The sequence below is a fragment of the Anomalospiza imberbis genome, unplaced genomic scaffold (genome assembly GCF_031753505.1).
Source record: "Anomalospiza imberbis isolate Cuckoo-Finch-1a 21T00152 unplaced genomic scaffold, ASM3175350v1 scaffold_226, whole genome shotgun sequence".
NCBI classification, from domain to species: Eukaryota; Metazoa; Chordata; class Aves; order Passeriformes; family Viduidae; genus Anomalospiza; species Anomalospiza imberbis.
The window spans coordinates 107,025-131,030 of NW_027099857.1; the positions used below are offsets into that span (position 1 = coordinate 107,025).

At 52.6% G+C, this 24,006-nt stretch overlaps 1 protein-coding gene across 1 annotated transcript; it reads right to left on the reverse strand.

Moving 5' to 3' along the window:
* Nucleotides 1–49: 49 nt before the first annotated feature.
* LOC137466475 (zinc finger CCCH domain-containing protein 4-like) lies at nucleotides 50–23,813 on the reverse strand. Its single transcript, XM_068178203.1, is given in 11 exon segments — nucleotides 50–722; nucleotides 1,299–1,410; nucleotides 2,541–2,617; nucleotides 2,620–2,638; nucleotides 4,073–4,211; nucleotides 5,486–5,580; nucleotides 6,171–6,295; nucleotides 7,616–7,823; nucleotides 10,137–10,244; nucleotides 12,364–12,559; nucleotides 22,741–23,813. Coding segments are annotated over 11 exon segments (1,884 nt in total). The 5' UTR covers nucleotides 22,893–23,813; the 3' UTR covers nucleotides 50–69.
* Nucleotides 23,814–24,006: the final 193 nt, after the last annotated feature.

Consider the following 24,006-nt stretch of genomic DNA (forward strand, 5'->3'; position numbering starts at 1 on the left):
AAACCGGGTGAAACCGGGAGAAACTGGGTGAAATTGGGTTAAACTGGGTTAAACTGGGAGAAACCGGGTTTAAACCGGGAGAAACCGGGAGACACTGGGAGAAACTGGGTTAAACCGAGAGAAACCGGGATGGAGTGGAGGAGACTGGGTGTGCCCAGCTGTGCCCAGGTGGGATTTGAGCAGGACCCAGGTGTACCCAGGTGTTTCCCAGCTGTGCCCAGGTGTACCCAGGTGTACCCAGGTGTATCCCAGGTGTATCCCAGCTGTGCCCAGGTGCCCCCAGGTGTGCCCAGGTCTATCCCAGGTGCCCCTGGGTGCCCCCAGGTGTATCCCAGCTGTGCCCAGGTGTATCCCAGGGTTACCCCAGGTGCCCCCAGGTGTGCCCAGCTGTGCCCAGGTGTACCCAGGTGTACCCAGGTGTACCCAGGTGTGCCCAGGTGCCCCCAGGTGTACCCAGGTGTACCCAGGTGTATCCCAGGTGTATCCCAGGTGTGCCCAGGTGTATCCCAGGTGTATCCCAGCTGTGCCCAGGTGTGCCCAGGTGTACCCAGGTGCCCCCAGGTGTATCCCAGGTGCCCCCAGGTGCCCCCCGGTGCCCCCGGCGCGCGGTACCTTGTCGAGCAGCTCGCGGGTCTCGTCGCTGAGCGGCGCGTGCGAGAACATGCAGTCGTCGCCGTTGATGCAGAGCCCGGTGGTGTGGAACAGCTTGCACGGGAAATCCCGTGGCACCGTCAAGGAAAACCCCGAACCGCCCGGGCCGCGCCCAGGCCCGGCTTAGGCCGAGCTCAGGGCAGGTTTAAGGTGGCTTTAGGGCCGTTTTAGGCCAACGTAAGGTTGATTCTGACTCAGTTTTAGGCTCGTTTTAGGGCAATTCGAGGCTGAGTTGAATGTCAAGCAAAACCCGGAATATCCAGGATCCAAAACCCGGCTTAGGCCGAGCTTTAGGTGGGTCTAGGGTAGGTTTAGGGCAGTTTTAGGCTAATTTAAGGCTGATTCTGACTCGGGTTTAAGGCAGGATATCGTGCATGTAGGGGCAGCTCCTGGGGCAGGTCCAGCCCGGGTTTGGGGCAGGTCCAGCCCAGGTTTACCCTGGGTCCAGCCCAGATTTAGGCCAGGTTTAGGGCAGGATATCGTGCATGTAGGGGCAGCTCTCAGGGACAGTTTCAGGGAAGGTTTAGCCCGGGTCCAGCCTGGGTCTAGGCCGGGTTTAGGCCGGGTTTGGGGCGGGTCCAGCCCGGGTTTAGGCCGGGTCTAGGCCGGGTTTAGGCCAGGTTTAGGCCGGGTTTGGGGCAGGATATCATGCATGTAGGGGCAGCTCTCGGCCCGCGCGCAGTACCCCGTGATGTAGAACTTGCACAGCTCGCGCTTCTTGGGCAGCTCGATGTCGTGGCTGAAGTTGCAGTGGTCACCCTGGGCAGGTGAGACACAGGTGAGAGAGGTGAGACATAGGTGAGACACAGGTGAGAGAGGTGAGGGACAGGTGAGGGACAGGTGAGACAGGTGAGATAGGTGAGACATGGGGGAGAGACAGGTGAGACACAGGTGAGAGAGGTGAGACACAGGTGAGACAGGTGAGGGACAGGGGAGACACAGGTGAGACAGGTGAGGGACAGGTGAGGGACAGGGGAGACACAGGTGAGACAGGTGAGGGACAGGTGAGGGACAGGGGAGACACAGGTGAGACAGGTGAGAGAGAGGTGAGACAGGTGAGAGACAGGTGTGACCCAGGTGAGACAGGTGAGACACAGGTGAGAGAGGTGAGACACAGGTGAGACAGGTGAGGGACAGGGGAGACACAGGTGAGACAGGTGAGGGACAGGTGAGGGACAGGGGAGACACAGGTGAGACAGGTGAGAGAGAGGTGAGACAGGTGAGGGACAGGTGAGACACAGGTGAGACAGGTGAGACACAGGCATGACACAAGTATAACACAGGTATAACACAGATGTGACCCAGGTGTGACCCAGGCGAGCCAGGCGTGACCCAGGTGACCCAGGTGTGACAGGTGTGCCCCAGATGTGACAGGCATGCCCCAGGTGTGACCCAGATGTGCCCCAGGTGTGACCCAGGTGTGACAGGTGTGCCCCAGGCGTGCCCCAGGCGTGCCCCAGGTGTGACAGGTGTGCCCCAGGCGTGCCCCAGGCGTGCCCCAGGTGTGACAGGTGTGCCCCAGGGGTGCCCCAGGCGTGCCCCAGGCGTGCCCCAGGCGTGCCCCAGGTGTGACAGGTGTGCTCCAGGTGACCCAGGTGTGCCCCAGGTGTGCCCCAGGTGTGCCCCAGGTGCCCCAGGTGTGACCCAGATGTGACACAGGTATAACACAGGCGTGACAGGTGTGACCCAGGTGTGACCCAGATGTGACACAGGTATAACACAGGTGTGACAGGTGTGCCCCAGGTGTGCCCCAGGTGTGACAGGTGTGCTCCAGGTGACCCAGGCGTGACAGGCGTGACCCAGGTGTGACCCAGATGTGACACAGGTATAACACAGGTGTGACAGGCGTGCCCCAGGCGCGGGCCCGGCCGCCGGCAGCAGCTCCTTACCCAGGTGCACCTGCCCTCCACGAAGTACTTGCAGATCACCTTGCCCTTCTTGTCGGCGGGCAGGTGAGCCTTGTCCTCCGCCGGTAACCGCCCCCGTCCTGCGGGAAAAAGGGAAACGGGAAATGGAGGCGCTGGGGGCGCGGGGCAACAGCCCGGGAATCTGGGGGGAACGCGGGGATCTGGGGGGAATCACGGGAATCTGGGGGGAAAATCCCGGGAATCTGGGGGGAAAATCCCAGGAATTTGGGGTGAAAATCCTGTGAATTTGGGGGGAAAATCCCAGGAATTTGGGGGGAAAATCCTGGGAATTTGGGGGGAAAATCCCGGGAATTTGGGGGGGAAATCCCAGGAATTTGGGGTGAAAATTCCAGGAATTTGGGGGGGAAAATCCCAGGAATCTGGGGGAAAAATCCCAGGAATCTGGGGGAAAAATCCCAGGAATCTGGGGGGAAAATCCCAGGAATTTGGGGGGAAAATCCTGGAATTTGGGGGGAAAATCCAGGAATTTGGGGGGGAAATCCTGGGAATTTGGGGGGAAAATCCCGGGAATTTGGGGGGGAAATCCCAGGAATTTGGGGTGAAAATTCCAGGAATTTGGGGGGAAAATCCCAGGAATCTGGGGGAAAAATCCCAGGAATCTGGGGGAAAAATCCCAGGAATCTGGGGGGAAAATCCCAGGAATTTGGGGGGAAAATCCTGGGAATTTGGGGTGAAAATCCCAGGAATTTGGGGGGGAAATGTTGGATTTTGGGGGGGAAATCATGGGAATTTGGGAGGAAAATCCTGGGAATTTGGGGGGAAAAATTCCAGAAATTTGCAGGGATAAATCCCAGGAATTTGGGGGGGCGGAATGTCACGGGAATTCGGGGGGAAAAGGGGGATTTTGGGGGGAGATAGTGGGAGTTTGGGGTGTTCTGAGCCAAATCTCCCGGGGATTTGGGGTGAAATGTCGGGAAAAGGGGGAAAATTCCCGTCCCGGGGGGGTTTGGGGTGCTCTGAGCCAAATCTCCCGGGGATTTGGGGTGAAATGTCGGGAAAAGGGGAAAATTCCCGTCCCAGGGGGGGTTTGGGGTGCTCTGAGCCAAAACTCCCAGGGATTTGGGGTGAAATGTCAGAAAAAGGGGAAAATTCCCGTCCCGGGGGGGTTTGGGGTGCTCTGAGCCAAGACTCCCAGGGATTTGGGGTGAAACGTGGGGAAAAGGGGAAAATTCCCGCCCCAGAGGGGGTTTGGGGTGCTCTGAGCCAAATCTCCTGGGGATTTGGGGTGAAATGTCAGAAAAAGGGGAAAATTCCCGTCCCGGGGGGGTTTGGGGTGCTCTGAGCCAAGACTCCCAGGGATTTGGGGTGAAACGTGGGGAAAAGGGGAAAATTCCCGCCCCAGAGGGGGTTTGGGGTGCTCTGAGCCAAATCTCCTGGGGATTTGGGGTGAAATGTCAGAAAAAGGGGAAAATTCCCGTCCCGGGGGGGTTTGGGGTGCTCTGAGCCAAGACTCCCGGGGCTCCGGGGGCGGTTTGGGATTTGGGGGCGCTCACCCCCATGTCCTCCTCGTAGAAGTCGTCGTCGTCGTTGCCGCCGCCCTTGCCCGCGGCGCTGCGGCCGCGCCCGCGGCCCCGGCCCGGCCCCTTGCCGCCCCGGCCCCGAGCGCCCCGGCCCCGGCCCCGGCCCGGGCCTGGAAACGGGATTGGCATTGGGATTTGGGATTGGGATTTGGGTTTGGGATTGGGAATGGGATTTGGGATGGGAATTCCCAGATCCAGGCTCATGCCGGCCATGGCCACGGCCCTGGCCCCGGCCCGGGCCTGGAAACGGGATTGGATTGGGAAATGGGGATTGGGATTTGGATTTGGGTTTGGGATTGGGAATGGGATTTGGGATGGGAATTCCCAGATCCAGGCTCATGCCGGCCATGGCCACGGCCCTGGCCCCGGCCCGGGCCTGGAAACGGGATTGGGATTGGGAAATGGGGATTGGGATTTGGGATTTGGGTTTGGGATTGGGAATGGGATTTGGGATGGGAATTCCCAGATCCAGGCTCATGCCGGCCATGGCCACGGCCCTGGCCCCGGCCCGGGCCTGGAAACGGGATTGGAAATGGGGATTGGGGTTTGGGGAATGGGATTTGGGGATTGGGGACTGGGATTGGGAATTGGGGATGGGGATTGGGATTCGGGGTGGGGAATGGGATTTGAGTTTGGACACTGGACATTTGGGAATGGGATTTGGGATTGAGAATTGGGGTGGGATTGCGAATGGGACTTGGGGAATGGGATTGGATTTGGGATTGGGATTTCGGAAGGATTTGGGGATGGATTTGGGATGGATTTGGGATGGATTTGGGGTGGATCTGGCCTGGATTTGGGGTGGGATTTGGGGATGGATTTGGCCTGGATTTGGGGTGAATTTGGGATGGATTTGGGGTGGATCTGGGGTGAATTTGGGATGGATTTGGGGTGAATTTGGGATGGATTTGGGGTGGATCTGGCCTGGATTTGGCCTGGATTGGGGTGAATTTGGCATGGATTTGGGGATGGATTTGGGATGGATTTGGGGTGGATCTGGCCTGGATTTGGGGTGGGATTTGGGGATGGATTTGGCCTGGATTAGGGGTGAATTTGGGATGGATTTGGGGTGGATCTGGGGTGGATCTGGCCTGGATGTGGGGTGGATTTGGGGTGAATTTGGGATGGATTTGGGGTGGATCTGGCCTGGATTTGGGGTGGGATTTGGGGATGGATTTGGCCTGGATTTGGGGTGAATTTGGGATGGATTTGGGGTGGATCTGGGGTGAATTTGGGGTGGATTTGGGGATGGATTTGGGGTGGATCTGGCCTGGATGTGGGGTGGATTTGGGGTGAATTTGGCATGGATTGGGGTGAATTTGGGATGGATTTGGGGTGGATCTGGCCTGGATGTGGGGCGGATCTGGGGCGGGAGCCCCGTCTCACCGCGGCCCCCGCTCCTTGCTGCGCCGGTACTGCGACAGCTCCTTGGCGTAGTCGTCAAAGTCGTCGTCGCCCAGCGGCTCCTCGGGGTCGCAGTACTGGGAAAACCCAATCCAAATCCAGCCCAAATCCCAGTCCCAAATCCAGCCCAAATCCCAGTCCCAAATCCCAGTCCCAAATCCCAGTCCCAAATCCAGCCCAAACCCACCCCAAATCCAGCCCAAACCCACCCCAAATCCAGCCCAAATCCCAGTCCCAAATCCAGCCCAAATCCAGCCCAAATCCCAATCCCAAATCCCAGTCCCAAATCCAGCCCAAACCCACCCCAAATCCACCCCAAATCCCAGTCCCAAACCCACCCCAAATCAGAATTCCTTGGGGAATTCCAGAACCCCGGGACTGGCTCAGAATTCCCCTGGGATTGGTTCAGAATTCCTGGAGGAATTCCCAGGATTTCAGAACCCCAGAACTGGCTCAGAATTCCCGGAATTCCCAGGACTCCAGAGCCCCAGAACCGGCTCAGAATTCTGGAGAATTCCCAGGACTCCAGAGCCCCAGAACCGGCTCAGAATTCCTGGAATTCCCAGGACTCCAGAGCCCCAGAACCGGCTCAGAATTCCCAGGGCTCCAGAGCCGCGGGCAGGTTTGGAATTCCCAGAATTCCCGGAATCCCCGGCTCTCCGCTCACCTCCAGCTCCTCCTCGAAGGGCTCCTCCTCATCCTCGGGGTCGCTGCGGGTGCGGCCCCGGCCCCGGCCCAGCCCCCGGCCCCGGCCCCGGCCCCGGCCCCGGAAACCCCGGCCCCGGCCCCGGCCTGGAACGGGGAAAACGGGAAAATAAACGGGGGAAAAAACGGGAAAATAAATGGGAAAAAATGGGAAAATAAACGGGGGAAAACAGGAAAATAAACGGGGGAAAAAACGGGAAAATAAATGGGAAAAAACGGGAAAATAAACGGGGGAAAACGGGAAAATAACGGGGGAAAAAAATGGGAAAATAACGGGGGAAAACGGGAAAATAAACGGGGGAAAACGGGAAAATAAATGAGAAAAAATGGAAAATAAACGGGGGAAAACGGGAAAATAAACGGGGGAAAACGGGAAAATAAATGGGGGAAAAAACGGGAAAATAAACGGGGGAAAACGGGAAAATAAACGGGGGAAAACGGGAAAATAAATGGGAAAAAAACGGGAAAATAAACGAGGGAAAACGGGAAAATAAACGGGGGAAAACGGGAAAATAAATGAGAAAAAATGGGAAAATAAACGGGGGAAAACGGGAAAATAACGGGGGAAAACGGGAAAATAAACGGGGGAAAAAACGGGAAAATAAACGGGGGATAAAACGGGAAAATAAACGGGGGAAAACGGGAAAATAAACAGGGAAAAAAACGGGAAAATAAACGGGGGATAAAACGGGAAAATAAACGGGGGAAAAAACGGGAAAATAAACGGGGAAAAAAACGGGAAAATAAACGGGGGGAAAACGGGAAATAAATGGGGGAAAAAACGGGAAAATAAACGGGGGATAAAACGGGAAAATAAACGGGGGAAAAAACGGGAAAATAAACGGGGATAAAACGGGAAAATAAACGGGGGAAAAAACGGGAAAATAAACGGGGAAAAAAACAGGAAAATAAACGGGGGAAAAAACGGGAAAATAAACGGGGGGAAAACGGGAAAATAAACGGGGAAAAAAACGGGAAAATAAACGGGGAAAAAAACGGGAAAATAAACGGGGGAAAACGGGAAAATAAATGGGGGAAAAAACGGGAAAATAAACGGGGGATAAAACGGGAAAATAAACGGGGGAAAACGGGAAAATAAATGAGAAAAAATGGGAAAATAAACGGGGGAAAACGGGAAAATAAACGGGGGAAAACGGGAAAATAAATGGGGGAAAAAACGGGAAAATAAACGGGGGAAAACGGGAAAATAAACGGGGGAAAACGGAAAATAAATGGGGAAAAAAACGGGAAAATAAACGGGGAAAAAAACGGGAAAATAAACGGGGGAAAACGGGAAAATTTTTGGGTTTTTTTGGGGGGATTTTTTGGTTTTGTTTTTGTTTTTGGGGTTTTTTTTTGGGATTTTTGCCGGGATTTTTCCCGTTGCTGTTCCCGTTGCTCCGGTACCTCTGGCGCGGTGCGCTCCCTCCTTGGAGCGCCGGTACTGGCTCAGCTCCTTGGAGAAGTCGTCGAAGTCGTCCTTGGGCGCCTCCTCCTCCTCCTCGGCCTCGAAGGGCCCGAACTCCTCGGGCTCGAATTCCTCGTAGGAGCCCCCGTAGCCCTTGGGCTCCCCCTTGGGGTGGCCCTTGCGGGGCAACTGGGAATACTGGTGGGACTGGGAACGGGATGGGAGAGGTCGGGATGAGGAATTCCCAAAAATTCCCAAAAAAATCCCAGTCTGTATTCCCTTGGGATGGCACTGGGAGTACTGGTGGGACTGGGAATGGGATGGGAGAGGTTGGGATGAGGAATTCCCAAAATTCCCAAAAAAATCCCAGTTCTTCTTCCCGTGGGATGGCACTGGGAGTACTGGTGGGACTGGGAACCGCATGGGAGAGGTCGGGATGAGGAATTCCCAAAAATTCCCAAAAAAATCCCAGTTCTTCTTCCCGTGGGATGGCACTGGGAGTACTGGTGGGACTGGGAACGGGATGGGAGAGGTCGGGATGAGGAATTCCCAAAAATTCCCAAAAAAATCCCAGTCTGTATTCCCTTGGGATGGCACTGGGAGTACTGGTGGGACTGGGAATGGGATGGGAGAGGTTGGGATGAGGAATTCCCAAAAATTCCCAAAAAAATCCCAGTTCTTCTTCCCGTGGGATGGCACTGGGAGTACTGGTGGGACTGGGAACGGGATGGGACAGGTTGGGATGAGGAATTCCCAAAATTCCCCAAAAAAATCCCAGTCTGTATTCCCTTGGGATGGCACTGGGAGTACTGGTGGGACTGGGAATGGGATGGAGAGGTCGGGATGAGGAATTCCCAAAAATTCCCAAAAAAATCCCAATTCTTCTTCCCTTGCAGGGCAAACTGGGAGTACTGGTGGGACTGGGAATGGGATGGGAGAGGTTGGGATGAGGAATTCCCAAAAATTCCCAAAAAAATCCCAGTTCTTCTTCCCTTGGGATGGCACTGGGAGTACTGGTGGGACTGGGAACGGGATGGGAGAGGTTGCGATGAGGAATTCTCAAAAATTCCAAAAAAATCCCAATTCTTCTTCCCTTGCGGGGCAACTGGGAGTACTGGTGGGACTGGGAACGGGATGGGACAGGTCGGGATGAGGAATTCCCAAAAATTCCCAAAAAAATCCCAGTCTGTATTCCCTTGGGATGGCACTGGGAGTACTGGTGGGACTGGGAACGGGATGGGAGAGGTTGGGATGAGGAATTCCCAAAAATTCCCAGTTTCCTCTCCCAGTATTCCAGTAAAACTCACGGATTTAACTGGGCTGTACTCCCAGTATTCCCAGTGACCATTCCCAGTATTCCCAGCGACCATTCCCAGTATTCCCAGTCACCATTCCCAGTATTCCCCGTGACCGTTCCCAGTATTCCCAGTGACCGTTCCCAGTATTCCCAGTCACCGTTCCCAGTATTCCCAGTAAAACTCACGGATTTAACTGGGCTGTACTCCCAGTATTCCCAGTGACCATTCCAGTATTCCCAGCGACCATTCCCAGTATTCCCAGTCACCATTCCCAGTATTCCCCGTGACCGTTCCCAGTATTCCCAGTGACCGTTCCCAGTATTCCCAGTCACCGTTCCCAGTATTCCCAGTAAGACTCACGGGGTAAACTGGGCTGTACTCCCGGGATTTCCCAGTCACCATTCCCAGTATTCCAGTCACCATTCCCAGTATTCCCCGTGACCGTTCCAGTATTCCCAGTGACCGTTCCCAGTATTCCCAGTGACCATTCCCAGTATTCCCAGTGACCGTTCCCAGTATTCCCCGTGACCGTTCCCAGTATTCCCAGTGACCGTTCCCAGTATTCCCAGTGACCATTCCCAGTATTCCCAGTGACCGTTCCCAGTATTCCCCGTGACCGTTCCCAGTATTCCAGTGACCGTTCCCAGTATTCCCAGTCACCATTCCCAGTATTCCCAGTGACCGTTCCCAGTATTCCCAGTAAGACTCACGGGGTAAACTGGGCTGTACTCCTGGGATTTCCCAGTGATCATTCCCAGTATTCCCAGTGATCGTTCCCAGTATTCCCAGTGACCGTTCCCAGTATTCCCAGTCACCATCCCCAGTATTCCCAGTCACCGTTCCCAGTATTCCCAGTAAGACTCACGGGGTAAACTGGGCTGTACTCCTGGGATTTCCCAGTGATCATTCCCAGTATTCCCAGTGACCGTTCCCAGTATTCCCAGTCACCGTTCCCAGTATTCCCAGTGACCATTCCCAGTGTTCCCAGTGACCGTTCCCAGTATTCCCAGTCACCATTCCCAGTATTCCCAGTGACCATTCCCAGTATTCCCAGTGACCATTATTCCCAGTATTCCCAGTGACCGTTCCCAGTATTCCCAGTAAGGCTCACGGGGTAAACTGGGCTGTACTCCTGGGATTTCCCAGTCACCGTTCCCAGTATTCCCAGTCACCATTCCCAGTATTCCCAGTCACCGTTCCCAGTATTCCCAGTAAGGCTCACGGGGTAAACTGGGCTGTACTCCCGGTACTTGCGGTGTCCCTTCTCCGCGGGGCTGTACTCGGAGTCGTCGCTGAAATCCGACAAATCCTCGCTGGACGAAGCGTGCCGCTGGAAAAGCCGGAAAAGTCAGCCCTGAGCCCTTCCCAACCCCTGGAATTCCCAAATTTCCCTGGAAATTCAGCCCCGAGCCCTTCCCAACCCTCGGAATTCCCAAATTTCCCTGGAAATTCAGCCCTGAGCCCTTCCCAACCCCTGGAATTCCCAAATTTCCCTGGAAATTCAGCCCTGAGCCCTTCCCAACCCCCGGAATTCCCAAATTTCCCTAGAAATTCAGCCCTGAGCCCTTCCAACCCCCGGAATTCCCAAATTTCCCTGGAAATTCAGCCCTGAGCCCTTCCCAACCCCCGGAATTCCCAAATTTCCCTGGAAAAATCAGCCCCGAGCCCTTCCCAACCCTCGGAATTCCCAAATTTCCCTGGAAATTCAGCCCTGAGCCCTTCCCGGAGCCCGGAATTCTGATTCTGGATTAAGATACTAAAAAATGGATTTTTCCTGGAATTTGAGTGGAATTTTTACAGAAATTTGGAATAAAGATACTAAAAAATGGGTTTTTTTTTCTGAAGTTGAGGGAAAATTTTAGGAAATTCAGGACTTGAGACACAAAAATTTGGGTTTTTTCTTGGAATTTGAGGGGAAATTTGAGAAATTTGGACTTAAGACACAAAAAAAAGGGTTTTTCATGAAATTTGAGAGAAATTCTTACAGAGCTTTGAAATAAAGAGACTAAAAATGGATTTTCCATGGAATTTGATGGAAATTCTTACAAAGCTTTGAATAAAAGAGACTAAAAATGGATTTTCCATGGAATTTGATGGAAATTCTTACAAAGCTTTGGAATAAAGAGACTAAAAATGGATTTTCCATGGAATTTGAGGGGAATTCTTACAGAGCCTCGGAAAAAAAGAGACTAAAAATGGATCTTCCATGGAATTTGAGGGGAATTCTTACAAAGCTTTGGAATACAGACACTCAAAATGGATTTTCCATGGAATTTGACAGAAATCCTTATAAAAGTTTGGAATAAAGAGCCTAAGAATGGATTTTCCATGGAATTTTAGGGGAATTCTTACAAAGCTTTGGAATAAGAGACTAAAAATGGATTTTCCATGGAATTTGAGGGGAATTCTTACAAAGCTTTGGAATAAAGAGACTAGGAATGGATTTTCCATGGAAATTTGACCGGAATTCTTACAAAGTTTTGGAATACAGACACTAAAAACAGATTTTCCATGGAATTTGAGGGGAATTCTTACAGAGCCTCGGAAAAAAAGAGACTAAAAATGGATTTCCCATGGAATTTGAGGGGAATTCTTACAGAGCCTCGGAAAAAAAGAGACTAAAAATGGATTTCCCATGGAATTTGAGGGGAATTCTACAAGGGTTTGGAATACAGACACTAAAAATGGATTTTCCATGGAATTTAAGGAGAATTCTTACAGAGCTTTGGAATAAAGAGACTAAGAATGGATTTTCCATGGAATTTGACGAAAATTCTTACAAAGCTTTGGAATACAGACACTAAAAACAGATTTTCCATGGAATTTGAGGGGAATTCTTACAAAGCTTTGGAATACAGAGACTAAGAATGGATTTCCCATGGAATTTGAGGGGAATTCTTACAGAGCCTCAGAAAAAAAGAGACTAAAAATGGATTTCCCATGGAATTTGACGGAAATTCTTACAAAGCTTTGGAATACAGAGACTAAAAATAGATTTTCCATGGAATTTGAGGGGAATTCTTACAGAGCCTCGGAAAAAAAAAGAGACTAAAAATGGATTTTCCATGGAATGTGACTGGAATTCTTACAAGGGTTTGGAATACAGACACTAAAAATGGATTTTCCATGGAATTTGAGGGGAATTCTTACAAAGCCTCGGAAAAAAGAGACTAAAAATGGATTTTCCATGGAATTTGAGGGGAATTCTTACAGAGCCTTGGAAAAAGAGACTAAAAACGGATTTTCCCATGGAATTTGAGGGGAATCTCCAGGAAACTTGCGCATTTGCGACCGCGCAAGAAAGGATTTCTCCCTCAAGCTGAGGCGAGCTTGCAGAGGAACGCCCGCGGCTAAAGCAGCGAACACCGGCACCCGAGGAATTCTCATCGGGAGCAAAGCCGGGGAATCCCGGCTTTCTGCCCGGACGCTGGGATCCAGGGACAGCCCACCCTGTGCTTGGATTTCCTCTTTTTCTTGGACCTCCTCTTGTCCTTGTCCTTGCGGCGCTTGCGCTTCAGCCGCCGGTGGCCCCGCTCGTCCGCGGAGCCGCTGCGGCGCCGCTCGCGCTGCGACGGCCGGCGGCTCTCCGGGGCCTCGTCGCCGCCGTCGTCCTCCAGCTCGCCCTCCTCCAGCTCCCCATCCTCCCTGGGGGAGAGAAACGCGCTTATGGGATTTGCTGGGGAAAAACGGGATTTTCTGAGAAAAAAACGGGGATGTTCTGAGAAAAAAACGGGGATTTTCTGAGAAAAAACGGGATTTTCTGGGGAAAAAACGGGATTTTCTGGGGAAAAAAAACGGGATTTTCTGGGGAAAAAACGGGGATGTTCTGGGGGAAATAGGGGAATTTTCTGGGAAGAAAAACGGGATTTTCTGGGGAAATACGGGGATTTTCTGAGAAAAAACGGGGATTTTCTGGGAAATCCTCCCTGGGGGGAAAGAAACGCGCTTATGGGATTTGCTGGGGAAAAACGGGATTTTCTGAGAAAAAAACGGGGATTTTCGGGGGAAAAACGTGGATTTTCTGGGGAAAAACGGGGATGTTCTGGGGGAAAAACGGGGATTTTCTGAGAAAAAACGGGGATGTTCTGGGGAAAACGGGGATTTTCTGAGAAAAAAACGGGGATTTTCGGGGGAAAAACGTGGATTTTCTGGGGAAAAACGGGATTTTCTGGGGAAAACGGGGATTTTCTGTGGAAAAACGGGATTTGCTGGGGAAAAATGGGGATTTTCTGAGAAAAAACGGGGATGTTCTGGGGGAAAACGGGGATTTTCTGGGGAAAAATGGGGATTTTCTGGGGAAAAAATGGGGATTTTCTGGGGGGAAACGTGAATGTTCTGGGAAAAAACGGGATTTTCTGGGGAAAAACGGGGATTTTCTGGGGAAATACGGGGATTTTCTGGGGGGAAAACGGGATTTTCTGGGGGAAAACGGGGATTTTCGGGGGAAAAACGGGGATTTTCTGGGGGAAAACGGGGATTTTCTGAGCAAAAACGGGGATTTTCTGAGAAAAAACGGGGATTTTCTGGGGGAAAATGGGATTTTCTGGGGGGAAACGTGAATGTTCTGGGAAAAACAGGGATTTTCTGGGGGGAAGTGGGAATTTTCTTGGGAAAAACAGGGATTTTTCAGGGGGAAAATGGGATTTTTCTGGGAAAAATGGGAATGTTCTGGGGAAAAATGGGAATGTTCTGGGAAAATGGGAATTTTCTGGGGAAATGGGAATTTTCTGGGAAAAACGGGATTTTCTGGGGGGAAATGGGAATTTTCTGGGGGAAATGGGAATGTTCTGGGGAAAAATGGGATTTTTCCGAGCAAAAACAGGGATTTTCTGGGCAAAAACAGGGATTTTCTGAGGGAAATGGGAACGTTATGAGAAAAAATGGGAATTTTCTCGGGGAAAATGGGATTTTTCCGGGGAAAAATGGGAATTTTCTGGGGAAAAATGGGATTTATTGGGGGAAAAATGGGATTTTTCTGGGTTTTTTTGGGAAAAAGGGGGATTTTTCCGGGGAAAAATAGGATTTTTATGGGAAAAATGGGAATTTTCAGGGAGGAAAACGGGATTTTTCTGGGGAAAAAACGGGAATTTTCTGGGAATAACAGGATTTTTCTGGGAAAAACGGGATTTTTCTGGGTTTTTGGGGAGAAAATAAAGGGGATTTTATGGGGTCGGGAGAGGAAAACGGGAATTGTGGATCCTCCTGAGGTGCCCCATCATCCCTGGAAAAAAAATGGGAATTTTATGGGAAAAAATGGGATTTTTTGGTGATAAAATGGGATTTTTCTGGGGTTTTTTGGGGGGAAAATGGGATTTTTCTGGTTTTTTGGGGAAAAATAAAGGGGATTTTATGGGGTTTGGAGAGGAAATTGGGAATTGTGGATCCTCCTGAGGATCCCAGTCCTCCCTGGAAAAAAAATGGGAATTCTCTGGGTTTTTGGGGGGAAAAAATGGGAATTTTCCGAGGTTTTTTGGGAAAAAAAATTGGGAATTTCCTGGGGTTCTTTTAGGAAAAAAAAATGGGAATTCTGTAGGTTTTTTGGGGGAAATGGGAATTTTCTTGTATTTTGGGGAAAAATACTGGGAATTTTCTTGGTTTTGGGGGGAAAATCCCATTTTTTGAGGGGATTTTCCTCTCATGCTGAAATTACCCTTTTAAAAAAGGAAAAAAAGCCCATTTTTGGGGGTTTTGCTCAGATAATCAAATTTCTAATAAATATAATGGGAAATTCCCATTTTTAGGGGAATTTTGCTCTGATAATAAAATTCCTATGAAAAAAATGGAACAAAATGCAATTTTGGGGGGGGGGGGGGGGGATTTTGCCGTAATAATGAAATTTCCATTTAAAATAAAAAGGGAGAATTCAATTTTTTAAGCGTTTTCCTCTGATAATGAAATTCCCATTTTAAACAGAAGAAAAAAAATCCAATTTTTGGGGGGGATCTTTCACTAATAATGACATATCTACAAAAAAAGGAGGCAAAAATCCCATTTTTGGGAGAATTTTATTCTGATATCGAATTTTCCATTTAAAAAAACAGGGAAAATTCAATTTTTTGGGGGGGGATTTTGCTCTGATAACGAAATCTCCATTAAATAAAAAGCAGGAAAATTCCCATTTTTGGGGGGATTTTGCTGTAATGATGGAACTCCCGTGAACAAAGGCAATAAAATTCCCATTTTTTGGGATTTTGCTGTAATGATGGAATTCCCGTGAACAAAGGGGATAAAATTCCCATTTTTTGGGGATTTTGCTGTAATGATGGAACTCCCGTGAACAAAGGCAATAAAATTCCCATTTTTTGGGATTTTGCTGTAATGATGGAACTCCCGTGAACAAAGGGGATAAAATTCCCAATTTTTGGGGATTTTGCTGTAATGATGGAATTCCCATGAACAAAAGGGATAAAATTCCCATTTTTTGGGGATTTTGCTGTAATGATGGAATTCCCATGAACAAAGGGGATAAAATTCCCATTTTTTGGGGATTTTGCTGTAATGATGGAACTCCTGTGAACAAAGGGGATAAAATTCCCATTTTTTGGGGATTTTGCTGTAATGATGGAATTCCCGTGAACAAAGGGGATAAAATTCCCATTTTTTGGGGGATTTTGCTGTAATGATGGAACTCCCGTGAACAAAGGGGATAAAATTCCCATTTTTTGGGGATTTTGCTGTAATGATGGAATTCCCGTGAACAAAGGGGATAAAATTCCATTTTTTGGGGGAATTTTGCTGTAATGATGGAATTCCCATGAACAAAGGGTATAAAATTCCCATTTTTTGGGGATTTTGCTGTAATGATGGAATTCCCGTGAACAAAGGGGATAAAATTCCCATTTTTTTGGGGGGATTTTGCTGTAATGATGGAATTCCCGTGAATAAAGGGGATAAAATTCCCATTTTTTGGGGGATTTTGCTGTAATGATGGAACTCCTGTGAACAAAGGGGATAAAATTCCCATTTTTTGGGGATTTTGCTGTAATGATGGAACTCCCGTGAACAAAGGGGATAAAATTCCCATTTTTTGGGGGAATTTTGCTGTAATGATGGAACTCCTGTGAACAAAGGGGATAAAATTCCCATTTTTTGGGGATTTTTGGGGCGCAATAAAAGGAAATCCTCAGGACCAAAGGCGCTCCTTAGGCTGAAACCTCTCTGGAATTAATTAACCCTTAACGAGGCCTCGCTAACGAGCGAGATTCCTGATGGGTTTTAGGAATAAACGGAAAAAGGGACCAAACCCAGCCCGGGCTTGAACGGAGACGGGAAACGCGGAGCGGCGCGGGGCAGCGGAGAGACACCCCAGTGCCAACGGCTCCCCGGGATGGGGGCACCTGGGCACACCTGGGTACACCTGGGTACACCTGGGATACACCTGGGCACAGCTGGGATACACCTGGGCACATCTGGGATACACCTGGGCACAGCTGGGATACACCTGGGTACACCTGGGATACACCTGGGATACACCTGGGTACACCTGGGCACACCTGGGTACACCTGGGATACACCTGGGTACACCTGGGATACACCTGGGATACACCTGGGATACACCTGGGTGCACCTGGGTACACCTGGGTACACCTGGGATACACCTGGGATACACCTGGGTACACCTGGGATACACCTGGGATACACCTGGGTGCACCTGGGTACACCTGGGTACACCTGGGATACACCTGGGATACACCTGGGTACACCTGGGATACACCTAGGTACACCTGGGTACACCTGGGATACACCTGGGCACAGCTGGGATACACCTGAGATACACCTAGGATACACCTGGGATACACCTGGGTACACCTGGGTACACCTGGGATACACCTGGGTACACCTGGGATACACCTGGGTGCACCTGGGTACACCTGGGTACACCTGGGATACACCTGGGATACACCTGGGATACACCTAGGTACACCTGGGTACACCTGGGATACACCTGGGCACAGCTGGGATACACCTGAGATACACCTAGGATACACCTGGGATACACCTGGGTACACCTGGGATACACCTGGGTACACCTGGGTACACCTGGGTACACCTAGGATACACCTGGGATACACCTGGGTACACCTGGGTACACCTGGGGTACACCTGGGGTACACCTGGGTACACCTGGGATACACCTGGGTACACCTGGGTACACCTGGGATACACCTGGGATACACCTGGGTACACCTGGGATACACCTGGGGACACCTGGGATACACCTGGGATACACCTGGGATACACCTGGGTACACCTGGGCACACCTGGGTACACCTGGGATACACCTGGGTACACCTGGGATACACCTGGGTGCACCTGGGTACACCTGGGTACACCTGGGGTACACCTGGGGTACACCTGGGGTACACCTGGGTACACCTGGGGTACACCTGGGTACACCTGGGATACACCTGGGGTACACCTGGGGTACACCTGGGTACACCTGGGATACACCTGGGTACACCTGGGTACACCTGGGATACACCTGGGATACACCTGGGATACACCTGGGGTACACCTGGGTACACCTGGGTACACCTGGGATACACCTGGGATACACCTGGGTACACCTGGGTACACCTGGGATACACCTGGGATACACCTGGGGTACACCTGGGCACAGCTGGGATACACCTGGGCACAGCTGGGATACACCTGGGCACTGCTGGGATACACCTGGGCACACCTGGGCACACCTGGGATACACCTGGGATACACCTGGGATACACATGGGTACACCTGGGCACACCTGGGATACACCTGGGTACACCTGGGATACACCTGGGATACACGTGGGTACACCTGGGCACAGCTGGGATACACCTTGGCACAGCTGGGTACACCTGGGATATACCTGGGCACACCTGGGTACACCTGGGCACACCTGGGCACAGCTGGGCACACCTGGGTACACCTGAGCACAGCTGGGCACACCTGGGTACACCTGGGCACAGCTGGGATACACCTGGGCACACCTGGGCACAGCTGGGTACACCTAGGCACAGCTGGGATACACCTTGGCACAGCTGGGTACACCTGGGATACACCTGGGCACACCTGAGATACACCTGAGCACAGCTGGGTACACCTGGGCACACCTGGGATACACCTAGGCACAGCTGGGCACACCTGGGTACAGCTGGGCTACACCTGGGTACACCTGGGCACAGCTGGGCACACCTGAGCACAGCTGGGCTACACCTGGGCACAGCTGGGTACACCTGGGATACACCTGGGCACACCTGGGTACACCTGGGCACAGCTGGGCACAGCTGGGGACATTTGGGACACACTTGGGGTACACCTGAGACACAGCTGGGCACAACTGGGACACACCTGGAGGTTCACACCCAGGACACCCCTAGAGTGGCACACCTGGGCACACCTGGGATAACCTTGGGCACAGCTGGGGACAGCTGGGACACACCTGGGAACACCTGAGCACAGCTGGGGACACACCTGGGACACACCTGGGCACAGCTGGGGACAGCTGAGACACACCTGGGACACACCTGGGAAACACCTGGGCACAGCTGGGGACACACCTGGGACACACCTGGGGCACACCTGGGACACAACTGGGACACACCTGGGACACACCTGGGCACACCTGGGGCACACCTGGGACACAACTGGGACACACTTGGGGTACACCTGGAGGGACACACCCAGGACACACCTGGGGACACCTGGAGGGGCACACGTGGGACACACCTGGGGGCACACACCTGGGGCACACCTGGAGGGGCACAGCTGGGTACAAGTGGGGCACACCCAGGACACACCTGGGACACACCTGGAGGGGCACAGCTGGGACACACCTGTGACACACCTGGGCACAAATGGGGACACCTGGGCACACCTGGGGGGCACACCTTGGGGGCACCTTGGGAGCACACCTGGGACACACCTGGGCACACCCAGGCACACCTGGGACACACCTGGAGGGGCACAGCTGGGACACACCTATGACACACCTGGGCACAAATGGGGACACCTGGGACACATCTGGGCACACCTGGGACACACCTGGGCACAAATGGGGACACACCTGGAGGGGCACAGCTGGAGAGGCACACCTGGGACACACCTGGGCACAAATGGGGACACCTGGAACACACCAGGGCACACCTGGGATACACCTGTGACACACCTGGGCAAAATGGGGACACCTGGGACACACCTGTGACACACCTGGGCACAAATGGAGACACCTGTGACACACCTGGGCACAAATGGAGACACCTGGGACACACCTGGGCACACCCAGGCACAGCTGGGACACACCTGGGCACAAATGGGGACACCTGGGACACACCTGGGTACAAGTGGGGACACCTGTGACACACCTGGGCACAAATGGGGACACCTGTGACACACCTGGGTACAAGCGGGGACACCTGGGACACACCTGGAGGGGCACACCTGGAGAGGCACACCTGGGACACACCTGTGACACACCTGGGACACACCTGTGACACACCTGGGACACACCTGTGACACACCTGGGCACACCTGTGACACACCTGGGCACACCTGGGGCACACGCAGGACACACCTGGGCACACCTGGGCACACCTGGGCACACCTGGGGGCACACCTGGGGCACAGGGCAGTGTGAGGTGCTTTTTACCACCTTTCTTTGATGATTTTCACACATTTTTCCGTGATTTCCACCAACTTTTCCACGTTTCTGTGGAAAATCCTGCTCCAGCTCGGAGTGGCGGGGTTGTCGCACCGGGAAATGTCCCTCTTTTTTTTGGATTTTTGGGGTTTTTTTTGGGAATTGTGTGCTTTTGTGACTTTTTTTTGGGGGGGTTTCTGCTTGGTTTGGGACACACCGGGGGTATTTACACGTGGGGGGACCAAGGGAGGGGAGAAAAGGCACCAAAAATGCAAAATTCCACATTTTCCACCCATTCCCCACCCATTCCCCACATGGAAACGAAGCCCAGCTCCCCAAAATTCCCTGGATTTGCCTTTTTCCCAGAAAAATCCCCAAAAATCCCTGGATTGACTTTTTTTTTTTAAAAGAAATATCCCCAAACCTCCCTTAATTTGCTTTTTTCCCCCTAAAAATACCCCCCAAACTGCCTGGATTTATCTTTTTTTCCCCCTAAAAATTCACATTTTCCCCTAAAAATAGCCCCAAAATTCCCTTATTTCATCTTTTTTTTTCTAAAAATCCCCCCAAATTCCCTGGATTTACCTTTTTATCCTAAGAAGTATCCCCCAAACTCCCTTAATTACCCTTTTCTTCCTAAAAACACCCCCAAACTCCCTAGATTTACCTTTTTCCCTCTAAAAATACCCTAAAAATTCACTTTTTTCCCTGAAAAACACCCTAAAATTCACTTTTCCCCCCTTAAAATTTCCCCCAAACTCCCCAAATTCCCTTTTTTTCCCCTACAAACACCCTCAAAACCCCCCAGATTCCCATTTTACCCCTAAAAATTCACTTTTTCCTCCCTAAAAATATCCCCAAATTCACTTTTCCCCCTACAAACACCCTCAAAACTCCCTGGATTTATATTTTTTTCCCTAAAAATGCAGTTTTCCCCCTAAAAATATCCCCAAATTCACTTTTTTTCCCTACAAACACCCCCAAAATTCCCAAATTTACAATTTTTCCTACAAACTCCCCCCAAACCTCCCTGATTTTACCTTTTTCTCTGGTTTTCTCACATTATTTGGATTGAACTACCAAAAAAAAAAAGGGAATTCAAGAAATGGCCCCGAATTACGGTGGGGAGGGGTCACAAAAAGAGGGAAAAGGGGATTTTTGGGGGCAGATTTGGAGATTTTGGAGCATTTGAAGTCCCTGCAGGGATCCCCAAAGTTCCTGACCCAAATTTGGGGGGGTTTTCGGAAATAAATGGAATTTTAATGAGGGAATAAAGAACTTATTCAGGACCAACCCCCCCCAAAAAAATATCTAAAAGGAGCTAAAATTCCCCAAAACAGGGGTTAGACCCCCCCCTTCCAGCGCCCAAATATCACTTTAAAAAGGATTAAATGCCCCCAAAAACCCAACTAGATCCCCCTTCTGGAAGTAAAAGTTCCCCAAAAAGAGGTGAACCCCTAAAATCCCCTCAAAAAAGGATTTTAATCCCCCCAAAAAAGGGTCTAAAACCCCCCAAAAAGGCTCTAAAATCCCCAAAATGGGGGTTAAGCACCTCCAGCACCCTAAATATCCCTTGAAAAGGGTTAAAGCCCCCCAAAAAAACCTAAACCCCCCCAAAAACCCAACTAGATCCCCCTCTGGAAGTAAAACTTCCCCCCCAAAAAGCTGAACCCCTAAAATCCCCCAAATGAGGATTTTAATCCCCAAAAAAGGGGTTAAACCCCTAAAAAGGCTCTAAACACCCCCAAACCTCGAGACCCCGCCCCAAAAAAAGGAGCTTTATTCTTCCCTAAAGAGGAACGAAACCCCCTCCCCAAAATGAATCCCCTCAAAAAGGGGTGGGAGCCCCTCAGGGAGGACCCAACCCCCCCCCAAATTGGGGTTCAACGCCCCCCGCACCTCAGGAGCCCCCCCAAAAAATCACCTCAACCCCCTGTTCCCCCCCGATCATCCCTCAAAAATCACCCAAAACCTCCCAAATCCCCTCACACCCCCCCTAAGGCCTGCACTGCCTTCCTCCCCTCTTCCTCCTCCTCAGGAGCCCCCAAATCCCCTCAGCTCCTTCCTCACCCTCCTCTTCCTCCTCAGCTCCTTCCTCACCCTCTTCCTCCTCAAACCCCCCTTAGGCCCTTCCTCACCCTCCTCTTCCTCCTCAAACCCCCCTTAGGCCCTTCCTCACCCTCCTCTTCCTCCTCAAACCCCCCTTAGGCCCTTCCTCACCCTCCTCTTCCTCCTCAAACCCCCCTCAGGCCCTTCCTCACCCTCCTCTTCCTCACACCCCTCCCCCCCAAATCCCCTCAGCTCCTTCCTCACCCTCCTCTTCCTCCTCAGCTCCTTCCTCACCCTCCTCTTCCTCCTCAGCTCCTTCCTCACCCTCTTCCTCCTCAAATCCTCCTTCCTCACCCTCTTCCTCCTCAAACCCCCCTCAGGCCCTTCCTCACCCTCCTCTTCCTCACACCCCTCCCCCCCAAATCCCCTCAGCTCCTTCCTCACCCTCTTCCTCCTCAAATCCTCCTTCCTCACCTTCCTCTTCCTCCTCAAACCCCCTCAGCTCCTTCCTCACCCTCCTCAAACCCCCTCAGCTCCTTCCTCCTCCTCCTCAAACCCCCTCAGCTCCTTCCTCCTCCTCCTCCTCAAATCCCCCTTAGGCCCTTCCTCCTCCTCCTCCTCCTCACGCCCCCCCCCCCCAAACCCCCTCAGCTCCTTCCTCACCCTCACCCTCCTCAAACCCCCGCAGCTCCTTCCTCACCCTCCTCAAACCCCCTCAGCTCCTTCCTCACCCTCACCCTCCTCAAACCCCCTCAGCTCCTTCCTCTTCCTCCTCAAATCCCCCTTAGGCCCTTCCTCCTCCTCCTCCTCCTCACGCCCCCCCCCCAAATCCCCCTCAGCTCCTTCCTCACCCCCCCCCCCCGCCAATCCCCCTGTGGCCCTTCCTCACCCTCCTCCTCCTCCTCCTCCTCAGAGCCTCCCGGGCCTCCCCCGATCCCCCTGTGGCCCTTCCTCACCCTCCTCCTCCTCCTCCTCCTCCTCAGACCCCCCGAGCCCCCTCCCCACAGGCCGCCCCCCCTCAGCCCCTGGGCCCTGCCTGCCCCCCCCCCCTCCCCTCGCCCTCCCCTCCCGCCGCCCCCTCCCCAAACCTGGTCCGGCGCGCCGGACCGACCCCCAGCCACACAGAGAAGGCGCTCGGGAGAGGCGGTTACTGGACCTTTCGTCCGGGCCGTGATGGTGGCCTTGGAGCGGCGGCGGCGGCCGGGGGAGGCTGCAGCTGCCGTGGCAGGACGGAGAAGGGGGGGTGCAGTGCGGGCTGGGGGGGGAGGCGGCGGCGGCGGGGGGGACACTCGGGCTCTCCACGGCCATGGGCAACGGGCAGGGGGTGGAGAACGTGGGGCACAGTCACTGAACGGCGCGGGGGGCTCGGCCCGGCGGCTCCTCCGCCCGCGCCCCGCGCTCCGCGGGCGGACACACAAAATGGCGCCCGCCCTGAGGCAGCGCCCCGGCGGCCGCCGGAAACGCCCGAGCGCCGCCGGAAACGCCCGAGCGCCGCTGCTCCGGAGGGGGCCGAAAGGCGGCGGGGATGCACGAAGAGCTCGTCGGGTTTTTCCGGATGATGCCGAGCGTTGCCGAGCGCCGCCAAAGCGCTCCGGATTCTCACGAAGTTGTCCGAAGGTGTCCGAAAGTCTTCGCGCGAGGGGATTTTCGCAAGAAAAGTTTTAGGGCGAAATTTGACAGGAAGAAAATTTTACAAGGAGATTTGGAGTCATTTTTTCCCCTCACGGATTCCTCTTTCCCTACCCAAAACCCCTCCCAAACCCACAGTGCCCGTTGATGACTGGACTCGATGTTCCCCCAAAATCCTCTTCCCACCTAGAGTTCAGCTCAGGACAGGGAATTTCCACTGGTCACGGGATGTTTCTCCACATCCAAATGTCGCTCAGAAAAAAAAAAAAAAAAAAAAACCAACCCCCCTAAACGTCACGAATTTATAGAAAAATCTGTGCAAGGTGAGAGCAGCGGGAAGAGAGTTAGGGATCTCCCTGTGACTTGGCAAAAAAACCACATAGATTTTATAAAACCAGGACAAAACCACGCCAAAACCCCCGGTTTTTCTAATTATTGACTGGCTTTTTGCACCGGTTTGGCCGCTGAGTTCCTTTGGGATGGGAAAACCGTGGGATTCCCGCGAGCTTCTCCAAAACACTCCGAGTGTTCCCGAAGTTCTCCGACTCCTTCCGAAGACTTCCGAAGGTTGACGAAGGCGCGCTCGGAAGTCTCCCAACGAGGCTGGCGGAGATTGACGAAGCCGATGGGGGATGGCGGGAGCGCCCGCAATGGGAGGAGGACGAGTCCATCTCAGCGAGGAAAAGGGGGGGGGGGGGGGGACACCAACGCGGGTTGTGCCACACGGCGCGCGGGAAGCCCCCCAAAACCCGGGACCGCGGCCTCGCGCCGTCCCACCGGGGCGTAAACGGCG